The 13,218-nt window shown below is 36.6% G+C and overlaps 1 protein-coding gene across 7 annotated transcripts in view; it reads left to right on the top strand.

Annotated features, from left to right (window-relative positions):
* The window catches only part of MACC1 (MET transcriptional regulator MACC1), a 311,257-nt gene that overhangs the window by 200,982 nt on the left and 97,057 nt on the right, over positions 1–13,218 (top strand). For all 7 annotated transcript variants that reach the window (XR_015723945.1, XM_045793074.2, XM_045793075.2 and 4 more), the window contains 3 exons: positions 2,438–2,560; positions 4,256–6,297; positions 10,031–10,219. Coding sequence is in view for 6 of the 7 variants with exons in the window: in XM_045793073.2 (XP_045649029.2) it covers positions 2,438–2,560; positions 4,256–6,297; positions 10,031–10,219 (2,354 nt within the window). In the remaining variant the exon portion in view is untranslated. The remainder of the gene's footprint in view (positions 1–2,437; positions 2,561–4,255; positions 6,298–10,030; positions 10,220–13,218) is intronic.

Here is a 13,218-nt window from a genome sequence, read left to right on the forward strand (position 1 = left end):
GGAGGAAAAAATTCCTTTATCACCATTTGAATTTTTTAAGTATGGCACATTATGAGATATGTTTTGCATTTGTTTATCCATTATGTTTGGAAAACATGTTTTTCCCCTTCTTTCCTTTCCTTTTTTTCCCCTTTCCTCTTCTGTCCTCATTTAATTTTGTTCTTTACTTCTTGACACCAGAAAAGGCTTTTGATTTCCTTAAAAAATAAAATAAATGTCTTTGAAATAAAATGTCGAGAACTTGAAAGAAGAATATGACAAGAAGAGTCAAAGGTGAAAGAGGTGTGGTTAACACCTAAAATAGAAGTAGAAGTAAAAGTTTAGCATCCTTGGCAGTTCGAACTAGAAGGTGGGATAAGCTTCAGAATGTAGTGTTGGGAACCTTGAGTCTGAGAAGAGGTGTATGGCATCCTGCATCACAGGCTGTGTGGAGTAGCCATAATGTTCCTGAGGAATTATGTCTGGGTCAGCCACTCAGCAGCTGTTTAACCGGGTAGGTTAGTTATGCCCCATTGCTGAGATTCGTTTTTGTACTCTGTAAAATCTTACTGAAAATATCTATTTGATTTCAGGGTTGTCATGGGACAAAGAGAAAACATATATGTAAAGAAGGCTGAGTCTCAGCAATGGGATGCTTACAGTTAGTATATCCTGATGCTTTTAGTTGTAGTTCATATGTTTTCATAGTTGCATGGTACTTCATTGAATTAAAACACCATATTTATTTATCCATTCATAGGGCAAAGGATAATTTGGGTGATTACAGTTTTTTGTTAATATAATGAACATTCATGCATATTTTTTCTGACATACATGTACAAGGTTTTAGTAGCACAAATAACGGAGATTGGAATTGCTGGGTACTAGGGTATAAGCATCTTTCCTAGGTGATGCCAGATTGATTTTTAAGTGGTTATACCTAGTGACAGTTTCACTAGGAGTGGAAATACTTGTTCAGATCTTTTCATATTTCTCAATAATTTTGTATTTATTTTGCTTATTGACTTATAGGAGTCTTTTAAATTTCTTTATTATTATTATTATTATTATTATTATTATTATTATTATTATTATTAAGTAGGCTCCACACATTGCATGGAGTCCAATGCAGGAATGAACTCAGGACCCCAAATCAAGACCTAAGCTGAGATCAAGAGTAGGATGCTTAACTGACTGAGCCACCCAGGGGCCCCTGATTTGTAGGAGTCTTTTAGAATCCAATCCTTTTCTTCTTTTTCAGTCATGTAATGGAAATATCTTCTCCCATTCTTTTGGCTTGTGTTGTTATGGCTTATGTTTTTGTAAATGATGTCCTTTGATCTACTTGTAGGATTTCTCATTCTTTTTTTTTTAATATGGTTTGCATTTTGTGCTTGTGCTTTGCTTAAGAAATTCTCTACTTCCCAGAAAACATAAAGATAATTCTTTAGGCTTTATTTTAAAGTTTCACTTTCCAGTCTTTAAATCTCTTAGAATTGATTTTTGTGTATAATCAATGTAATTTTTTTGAGCATGGACAACCAGTTGTATCTTCACCATTTATTGAATAATCCATCATTTCTACACTGCTCTGTGTGGTGAATTCTGTCATACATCAAGTTTTCATGTGAGGGTGGGTCTGTTTGTAGGGGTATTGTGTGCCCTTAGTTTATTTCTGTTCCCATTTCACATTGTCTTACTTAGCACATATTTATATTAAATGCTGGTGGCACACTTCACTTCCTTCTTGTTCTTTTTCTGGATTGTCTTGAATATTAGCCCTTTGCTTTTCTATATAAATTTTAAAATAGCCTAAGAAGTTACAAACACATACATACACATAACATGTTATGATTTCTCTTGGAACTTCATTGAATGTATAGAAGAACTCAGGGGAGAATTTCCAGTTTTGTGAATGTTTGTCTTCCATTCACCAAATGGGGATTTCCTATTTATTGAAGCTTCAGTTTACTGTTTTTTGTTGTTATTGTTATCCTTGGGATTTTCATTAATTACTTTTTTTTTATAGGCTCAGTAATACATTCTCGTTTTGCTTGTTGGTATTAATCTAGAGTCTAAGCATTTTTCAGTGAAGTGTCAATACATATTTTAGGATATCTAGTCCATCATCCCACCAGATTTTATTTATTTATTTGAGAAAGAAAGCAAGTGAGAGAGAGCACGAGCATGGATCATGGGGAGGGGTACAGGGAGAGAGAAAAGTAGATTCCCCATGAAGCAGGGAGCTCGATGCAGGGCTTGATCCCCAGATTCCTGGGATCATGACCTGACCCTAAGGTGGACCTTTAACCAGCTGAGCCACCAAGGTGCCCTGCAGTTTTCTATTTAAGTATGTGTGAATACTTTAAGTTTAGTTTCTCTGACAACCTGTGTATGTATGCTTATAAAAATTATTTATTTATTTATTTATTTATTTATTTATTTATTTATTTTGTAGGTGAAAAAATGATAACCAATGAAAGAGCCCATTTTTGGTTAGGAGGAATTTCACGAAGTAAGTCTGAAGGAAATTTGTTTGACATGGAAGCTCAAAAATCCTCAAGAAATTTCCATTTAACAGGTATGAGAATTTATAATTTGTAATTTTTTTACCCAACACTGATAACTATTGGAGGGCTACCTCTGAAAAGAGCTACAGAAGATTAAAAGAATTATAAAATTACAAAATTATCATGAAAATACTTACACTATCATTAAAAAGATGAGCAAATTAAAATGGCACAGCCAACAGATTATATAAATCTTATGAGAAGGCAAAAATTCATTATTAAGTGAATGATATATGCAGTAAATATAATGAATTTGGGGGCTAACAAGATCTCTAAAGGTTGGAGTGGGCTAAGAAATCTTCATAAAGGGGGCACCTGGATGGCTCAGTCATTAAGCATCTGTCTTCGGCTCAGGTCATGATCCCAGCATTCTGGGATCAAGCCCCGCATTGGGGTTCCTGCTCAGCAGGAAGCCTGCTTCTCCCTCTCCCACTCCCCGTTTGTGTTCCCTCTCTCGCTGTTGCCTCTCTCTCTGTCAAATAAATAAATAAAATCTTAAAAAAAAAAATCTTCATGAAGAGTGAAAGAATTGAATTGATCCTCAGAGGAAAGGTAAGTTTGAAGAGCGTTAGATGAAACCAGATTGAAAAAATGTGGAAATGATAGAAATACAACTTTTATTTTTCAAATGCATATTCTGATTTTTAGTACATGATGCTTAAAACCCATTTCAATTAAGATGTAGTTCAATATATATTAAACAAAAAAGTCTGACAGTTTACTTGAATTCATTTTTCAATTTTGGCTGGCCAGTTGGGCTTTCCTTTTCATGAAAGCGTACCAGTTTCACTAAATCCACAGAACCACTACCAATATTTATTGAGAAATGACCAAGTATGAGTTGCTCTAAACATTTAAAAATGACTAATACTTGTGAGATATATGGAAATTCCTTATGGTTCATATGTAAATATTTTCATGTTTGCCAATTCTTAAAATATTCACTTTCCAAAGTAATAACATGTTTTCCCTTCATAGTGGTAAGCCTGTTCTTTGTCATTTTAAATTTAGAAAAGCTCAATGAATTCCTTCAAATAGTAAATCTAATGGTGATCTATTTTTCAATGTTCATTTACATGAAATGTTTATTTTTCATGAAAAAATTTCAATGTTATTAAAATTTATCAGTGCAAAGCTACAGGAAATAATCTAAGAAATGCATTACTGTCTAATTTGGCATATTTTTAAAATTACTTTAGCTATTAACAGATGCATTTGATTTTTTTACACGGGGACTATTATCAGAAAAGAAAAACATTAAATGAATAATCTAGATATAATGAGACTGACTATTCAGTGTTTAGAAGAATTTGGATAGTTGACTGAATTATTCTGTTTGTTCAGAGGTTTTCTTTTGTGAAAATGAAACAAAAACAATAAGGCATAAGTGTATGTAGTCTGGGTAATTTTCAAGGAAATGTATTCAAATGATTATTATCTAAATTTTTGAACACTTATTTGTAAATCATAGTTCTTAAGATAAAACAACATTAAACATAGTCAAAATAAACTGGCAGAACAGTTTCTCTTTCCTCATAACATGAAAATTTGTGCAAATTTAACATTAATTTTGCAGGAGCTATTAGACTGGAGATCAAAAGGCAAAATAAAAGTCTTGAATTTTTAAGCTATAATAAGAATTAGTTGGTTGTATCTCAGGATGTCACCTCACCTCTGTTTTGTTTTGTTTTTGTCTAAATAACAAGAATGTCCAGACCCAGGATTTCTTCTCAATGGGCCACATCCTTTCCCACATCATGGCAATAATGCTTCCAAGGCTACAAATCCATTCTGGAATGAACTGTCTGCTTCTAACCCATTTTTGGATGACATAGCTCAGCTAAGAAATAATCGGAAGAGAGATAATATTTCCATCTTGAAGGAAGATCCTTTTCTTTTTTTTAGAGAAATAGAAACTGGAAATTGTTGTGATTCCTCTGGTGATGAACTATTTGTGCATCAGTTGCTTGGGCAGTCTTCCTTGCGGACATCTGGGAGATCTAAAAGTGTTTCGGAACTTTTGGACATTTTAGATGACACAGCACATGCCCATCAGAATATATATAACTCTGGCCAGATACTAGAACAAGACTTAGAATGGCTTCAGAATGACAGAGAGGCTTATAAAATGGCCTGGTTAAGTCAACGCCAGCTGGCCCGTTCCTGCCTGGATTTGAATATAATTAATCAGAGTCCCGGATGGGCCCAAACACAAGTTGCAGAGACTGTGATAGTTTGCAAATTAAGCCACCAAGGAGGGTCGGTACAATTACCTGAATCAGATATCACTGTTCATGTGCCCCAAGGCCACGTAGCTATGGGAGAATTCCAAGAGGTGTCTCTAAGGGCATTCCTTGAACCTCCACAAATGCTTAATGATGATCTTTCATGCACTGTAAGCCCACTGTTGGAAATCATGTTAAGCAACCTTAACACAATGGAAGCCATTTTGCTGGAGATGAAAATAGGGGCTGAAGTGAGAAAGGATCCTTTCAGCCAAGTCATGACAGAAATGGTGTGTTTACACAGCCCGGGTAAAGAAGGCCCTTTCAAAGTGTTAAACAACTGTTATATTTACAAAGACACTATCCAAGTCAAGCTAATAGACTTGAGCCAGGTGATGTATCTCGTGGTTGCTGCACAAATTAAAGCCACTCAGTCACCAGCTGCCACCATTTGGGATTGTATTCACAAAACCATCTCAATAGGAATTTATGGGCCCAGATATATTCATCCCAGTTTCACTGCTATTTTCATAGTGTGTGGACACAGTTACATGCCAGGAAAGCTTACAATCTCTGATATTAAGAAGGGTGGAAAAAACACATCTCCAGTTGTGTTCCAGCTCTGGGGGAAGCATTCGTTCTCACTTGACAAGCCACAAGATTTAAATATTTCTGTTTTCTCATGTGATCCTGATTTTGAAGTAAAAGCAGAAGGAGAAAGGAAAGAAATTAAACAAAAGCAGTTGCTAGCAGGCGAAGTAGTTAATCAACAATTTTTATTTTCCTTAACTGACTCTGGAGAAATGCACTTGTTTGTTTTCCGTGTTCAGGTGGAGCCTCCCAATGGTAGAGCAGTTACACAATTCTTTGTCACTACGCCTGATCCAGCTCCAAACCTAAAAAGGCTCTCAAATCTGCCAGGCGATATGCAGGAAGAGAAGAAAATCAAGTCCGCTCCATTATTACCAACAGCATGTGTGAAATATCCCACATTTCAAGACAAAAAAATGAACTTTACCAACTATGGGGTAACCCTGAAGACAGTGCTAAGACAAAGAAAGATTGACTACTTACTTGAATATTTCAAAGGGGACACAGTAGCTCTTATTGGAGAGGGTAGGGTAAAAGCCATTGGGCAGTCCAAGGTGAAAGAATGGTATGTGGGAGTCCTGAGAGGTAAGGTTGGACTTGTACATTGCAAAAATGTCAAGGTGATTGCAAAAGAACAAGTAATATCTATGTCCCATAATGTCTTCACCACCAGAAATCTTCTTGAACAAATTACCCTACCCTTTAAAAAACTGACTTACATCTACTCAGTTGTATTGACTTTGGTGTCAGAAAAAGTTTATGATTGGAAAGCTTTAGCTGATATCTTGGGTTACTCACATCTGACACTAGAAGACTTTGATCAAATGCAAGCAGACAAAGAGTCAGAAAAAGTTTCCTATATTGTAAAGAAGTTAAAGGAAGATTGCCATGCAGATAAAAATACCAGGAAGTTTCTTTATGAACTTATTGTGGTGAGTATTGCTTGATCACAGTAATTTGTTTACTGTAGAGAGGTTTATTAACTTGGGAATATTTATAGAAACATACAAGAGAAGTTAAAAAATTCTCAGCAGTTTCAAATAAACTAAAGTCACTTTATAGCAAATATAGATATTTTCTTACAAGATCATATAATTGATTTCTTAGTTTTAAAATTCAAGTGATTTTCCCAGAGACTAGCCTCCTGAGGATCGTCTTTCAAAGGAAGATTAAAGATTCTGTTTGTGCTAGAGTATAACAGTTAAGAGATCTCTTCTCCTCCTCTCTCAAGTAGTTGAATAGCTCTTAAAATACCAGAGCAGCTTCAATAACATGAAAGTAAATAAAGGCAAACTGCCGGAGCGCCTGAGTGGCTCACTAGGTTAAGCATTAGCCTCTTGGTTTCAGCTCAGGTCATGATCTCGGGGTTGTGAGAGTGTGCCCTTGTGAGATTGAACCCAGAGTCTGCTTGTCTCTCTCCTTCTGCTCCCCACCCCCGTTTGCGCTTTCTCTCTTGGGTGCCTAGGTGGCTCGGTTGGTTAAGTGCCTGACTCTAGATTTTGGCTCGGGTCATGATCTTAGCGTCCTGGGCTCGAGCCCCATGTTGGGCTCTCTGCTCTGTGCAGAATCTGCTTGAGATTCTCTCTCTCCCTCTCCCTCTGCTCCCTCCCCCCCGCTCTCTCGTGCTTTCTCTCTAAAAATAAATAAATCTTAAAAAAAAAAAAAAGCAAAATAAAACAAGATTAATTAACTTGTCCATGCTTATAGGTCCACTATTTAGCATTATTTTTTAAATTTGCTGTTTTTTTTAAACATATGAAAATTAAAAAACCCATATCATCAATGTCTTTCACATTATCAATTTAATATTCTTCTTGTATATGTAATGCATCACAACCCAAAATTTGCTAATTCTCTTCCTAATCTTCATGTTTTAAAGAACTCTCAGAATCATTTTTTTTTTTTCAACATAGTATTTACTTCAGTGTAAGGCTTACTGGAGAGTTACATAGATGATAAAGAACTGTTTTGCCTTTAAAGAGGAAATTCAGTATTTCCTAAAAGTAAAGAGAAAAATCAAGAATATATTCCTAAAAGTGGCTATAAAATGAATGTATAAATAATAATAACAATAGCTAACATTCCTGTAGGTTCTCTAAGTGTTTGACTCTGTGCTGAACTCTCTAAGCACACTCTCTCACTTAGCCGTAACAACTCTTTGGAGTCAGTATAGCTAGCTAGGAGCTTCATCTTACCAACAGAGTCTTGGGAGGCTGGGAAACTTGCCCAAGATCCCACAGTTGGTTAATATCAGAGATGGGGTTTGAGGCCTTTTTGGTTCCAAAGCCACACTTGAAACGACTCTACTTTCCTAAAGCAGTTATGAATGCATGTGTACATGGTGTGGTGTAGAAGTTTGTGTGACTATGTGTATAAATATGTGTAGTAAATGCCATTATAACCGTGTGAGGCTGGTGCCCTACGAGAGATGAGTAGGATTACACAGAGAAGAGGACAGCTCTAATCCAGGTGCATGTGGAGGAGAGAGATTTCCGGAGAGGAACTTATTCTGAGACAGTAACAGTAATTTGGCAAGGCATTGTATATATAAAACATTTTCTTTCCTTTATTATTTTTATGATTCTACAGTGATACTGACAGGGTTAAATTTTCCAAGCCCCAATATCCAGTTGTTAAGGGGATAGTTTTATGATGGTGTGCTGAATTCTCCACCTAGGCCATTTAGAGTCATTGGCTGATCTACGTGGTTGAAGCTGCATGTGCCTTTTACAGCAGCTCATTACCTCTCATTACCTCTGCATTAGCTCATGTTCAGCATGGACTCATGAAGGATTGAATTGAAAATTGCTTTCTTGTTTCTCTTAGTGACAAAAAAAAAAAAAAAAAAGGTTATTTTGACCAAATGGTCTGGAAATTTTAGCCTAGTCATATCTGCACTATATTGGTGTATGCTAATTAAGTGAGTGGCTTTGGTGACTAACTAAACAGTGCTGATGGAGAACTCATTCAAGGGAGTAGTTCCTAAAAACTCATACCATGCCTCAGTGGAAACTTCAGGATTTCTGTATAGAAGGGGCTTGGGCCTGGTTATCTGACCAGAAGATGATAGAGCATGGGGCATAGAGGCCAACTCTTGAAACGTTATTTGCATAATAAGTACGTGTTTTTCTTGAATTTGAAGTGCCAGAAGGGAACTAATAAAGACTGTGGGTTCAAAAAACCCTCAGTCATATCTAGACATTGAGACTGGTTGTCATTATATACTTGACACTTGACATTTCCTAAGATTATAGGCAACTAGAGAAGGTGGTATTACCACTGTATCCTTTTTAAAAATCATTAAACAGAGATATTTTGTGATTTATCTAAAGCCCTATACTTTGTGGAATTGGATTTTAAACTCAGGTTTTATACCTATAAGTGCAGATTTCTTTCCCTTAAAACAAGAAACTGGAATAAGTGTGGCTAAAACCATTCCATAGTTTACTCAGGGCACCTTCTGGGGCCTGCTGGCTCCGTGCTGCTTTTTCCTGAGGTCATAACTCCTCACTGTAAATTTACGGACCAATACAGTCGATGTATAAAAACCATGGGTGGTCTTTCTCATACTTCCATAGGAATGAATACTCTATGGACTTTACTAGTTGCCTTACTTGACCATTCATTTTTACTTGTTTCACAGTGATAGATAAAGCTTTTTAGTGCTGTTAAATGACAAGGCACTACCACACATGTTTATTTGCTTATTTGAACAGGGAAAAGATCTGGATAGATCTAATCCCATGTTTTAAAAAAATATTCAAGGCAAAGGGAAACTCATAGATTTGTTTGAAATATGAATGGTGATTGACAAAGCTGAGATGCCTTACTAAGGAGGGAAGGGAAGGAGGGGAGGGAAGGGAAAAAGGAGAAGGAAAGGAAAGGAAGGGAAGGGAAGGGAAGGGGAGGGGAGGGGAGGGGAGGGGAAGAGGAAAGGGAAGAGAAAGGGATGAGAAGGGAAGAGAAGACTGTCTGATGGTTTTCTATTTTTGCATTGTTGAAGACTAAGTGTTTTATCTTTAATTCTTTGTGGTTCTATTTAACACAGTTACATTGGTGGTGAAGGGAGAGAGTTAATTTTCTAAAGTCATAAATATCAATAGCTTTGTTCAAAGTTGTAGGAGTATCTCATTTTTATGCAAGAGGCATTATTCTGGGGAGTTTTAACTCACATTTTGATGAAAAGTAGAATAGTATTTACCAGCACCAGTGGGCTTATTCTTTAGAGAAATCCTGTAGCCAATTCTCTGGTAAGGAAAGGAATTTTTTTTTTTTTTTTTTTTTGTAGAGTGAATAATCATCCCTGCGTTGATAAATTATAGACTGCTAGAACCTCAGGGTATCTTTGTAAGCGTCTAGTTCAACTTCCTCCTTTTCCAATTAGGATATTAAAAAACATATTAGTTGAGTGGTTTACCCAAGGCCCTATAATTAGTCACTGAGTTGGGCTTAAATCTCCCCTAATTTTGGTCTGGTCATATCCTCTGTACTTTGCTGGGTGGATTTTCTTAAAAGTAAATCAGCTTTTTGGAATTTTAGAAACCTCAAATATACATGTGGTGAGAAAGAGGATGCCAGTTTCTAGAAAATATAATGAAAAATTTAACTTAGTGGAGAAAGCCCAAATTAGTTGATTTTAACTATGATATGTAATTGTTGCTGCAGGCTCTGCTGAAGATGGATTGCCAAGGGTTAGTAGCACATCTCATCCAAGAGGCTGCTATTCTGACTTCAGCTGTCAAGCTTGGAAAAGGCTGGAGAGAATTAGCTGAAAAGTTAGTACGACTCACGAAGCAACAGATGGAGGCATATGAAATTCCTCACCGAGGAAAAGCTGGAGATGTTGCTGTTGAGGTAAGATTTCTGTTTGTCCAATTAAATAGTACAAAATTACAGACCAAGTAAATCTAGTGTAATCAAGCCTATACCACGTACATGGATTAATTGAGGGAGTGTCCTAGAGGATCCACTAACTGAAGTCACTGCCCCCATAACCATCAACACTATCTGAAATATACCCACATTGCTGTTTAAAGGCATCAAGAACCTTTAAAATACATTGATGTTTCTCCTATTGGATTTCATATGAACATGGTCTTTGATCAAATAATTGGACCAAATTGGATAGCTAGTCAGTCAGTAAGCAGGGCTGTTAGGACTTGAGGCAAGGAACAGATAAACTTGGAAGGGAGGAAATGGGGCCAAATCAGAACAAAGGAAGAGGTTATAATAATAAGTATTTCTCAGCCTCAGTCACAGACTTGGTCATTTGTGATAAATAATGTTTGGTGACAAGCATTAAGGAAGTGGATAGTACGGGGTTACTGGTAATGAGAGCTAGAAATAGCTAAGAGCTTCATTATCTCCTTCACAATTTTGTATACAGTAAGAACTATAGACATCAAATACAGAATAACAACAGAGTACAAAGTAAATATTTACCATGCAAATATTGTTTTTATTAATATTAAAACAAATGTATGCTGGTGTGCCTAAGTTAGATAAATATTTTCTCTATTTACCATAAAGAAAGTGAGTTCAATTTTATTGACTTAAATGAAAGTATTCCAGTGATGAGCACGTATAAAATGTCCTGTATCTTTCTCTCACATGAGTGAAAGCATTTTCAAGATATTTCAGTTAAGGAAAGGTGATCTCTCTGATTAGATGATGACTTGGTAGGAGGCAGAAGCTATGTGTGTTCCTCACTTCCTATTTGGGTGTAGAGCTGGGTTTTAATTTCTTGAGAAAATTTTGAAGCAACTATGCCAGCTGGATGAGCAGAACAAGACAACCTTTCCATGAAGCTTGAAGAGTCAAATCAAGTCAGTTGAATCCCAGCAGCTGAAGGGGAAGCTTCAGGGTTCCTGGAGCCTGGCTCTCCAGCAAGGACTCCTCTAAACAGACTCTTTAGCCAAGAGCATCCAGGACCTATTTCCCCCTTATCGATCACTTCTCCCTTATAGACTACATTTATCTCCATACGCTACGAAGGACATTACAATCCACAAATGAGTTTTTACTGAATGAGCTAAAAGACAACAAACCTTTAAGAAGAAAAAAAAGACGACATTATGAGGGATATAGTACTCTGGTAATTCAGTAAAACTGATTAAAAAGTTGTCTAATTGAGATACCACCAGCCATCAGAATGGCCAAAGTCCAGAACCCTGATAACACCGAAAGCTGTCAAGGATGTGGAACAACAGAAATGCTCATTCATTGCTGGTGGGGTACAAAATGGGAACGGCCACTTTGTAAGGCACTTCGCTGTTTCTTAGAAACCAAACATACTCTTAGCATATGATCATTCAATCACTGTCCTTGGTATTTACCCAAAAGTGTTGAAAACTTTTGTCCACACGAGATGTCCTTCTGTAGGTGTATGGATAAGTACACCGGTGCATCCAAACAATGGAATATTTTATTCAGTGCTAAAGAGAAATGACCTACAAAGCCATGAAAAGACATGGAAGAACTTTAAATGCATATTACTAAGTAAAAGAAGCCAATCTGAAAAACGCTTCACACTGTATGATACCAAATATATGACATTCTGGAAAAGACCAAACTGGGGAGATAGTAAAGAGATCAGTGGTTGCCAGGTGTTAGGAGGGAGGAATGAATAGGCAGAGCACAGAGGATTTTTAGGGCAGTGAAAATACTCAGTATAACGTCATAGTGATGGGTATATGTTGTTATACATTTGTCTAAACCCATAGCATATACAGCACCTAGAAGAAACCCAAGGTGAACTGTGGACTTTAGGTAATTATAATGTATCATTGTAGATTCATCAACTGTAACAAATACACCCTTCAGGTGGAGGCTACTGATAATGGGGCAGGCCATGCATACGTACGAGGGGGAGATAAATGGAAAATCTCTGTACTTTCCTCTCAATTTTGCTATGAACCTAAAACTACTCTAAAAATAATTCTTTTTAAAAAATTTGCCGAACTGAAAGCCAGACTTTTTTTTTTCTTAGTAAGGCTTTGTTTTTAAAACGGTTTTCTTGAGAATTATTTACCAGAGAGTTATTTATTGTCTCAGGTTTGTTAAGCATCTAACTTCTCTCTAATTGTGATTGGTTATATTTTGTCTTCCCCCCAAATCTTGATGGAAGCCAACATCAGCCACTTTTCCATTATTCACTTTTGTACAGTCCAAATCACAAATGACTAAGTCTATTTTGAGTTTGATAAAATACTCAGAAACAGGAAGGACAGTCCCTAGGTGTCTTTCTAGAGGTTATCATTCAGTTTACTATGGCTAAGGCTAACAATCATCACTCTGATCCGTGTTATTAAATGCTTAGAAAATTACGTATGGTATATGGGCCTAAAGCCATTCCAAACAACCTATGGGAGGCTTTATCTGTTAGGCCATTTAAACCAGAGAGTAAACGTATGCTAATTTTTATCCCCTTGAGGCGGAAAAAAAACCAAGAGCCGTACAATTATTTTTCTCTCAAGAAGGAGCTGATTTTTAAATATGATCAATTTACAAGTCAATAAATGATTTCAAAACATGCTGATATTAGTTCTGGGTAGAGTGTGCAGAGGGAGGGAACCAGCATCAGGGCAGGGAGATAAACAAGGCCTGGTAGTTCCCACAGGCTTCGGTTTCCTTTATCTCACTTCCTCAGAGGGCACACTTCCCAACAATTCCTCTCTATGTGTGCCAATGTCTACAACGGGCTCTTTTCACTCACTTTCCATCTTCAATTTCTCCCTTTTCCTTTTGTTCTATTTTTATTCTATCTCAAAGACAGTTATCTGGCACTTATTGTGGGCCAGACACTGTTCAAAGAGCATCACAAAAATTAACTCTATTTCATCCTTTCAACAAAA

The sequence above is a fragment of the Ursus americanus genome, chromosome 3 (assembly GCF_024610735.1).
Source record: "Ursus americanus isolate L20-20 chromosome 3, mUrsAme1.1.p, whole genome shotgun sequence".
In the NCBI taxonomy this organism is placed as follows: Eukaryota; Metazoa; Chordata; class Mammalia; order Carnivora; family Ursidae; genus Ursus; species Ursus americanus.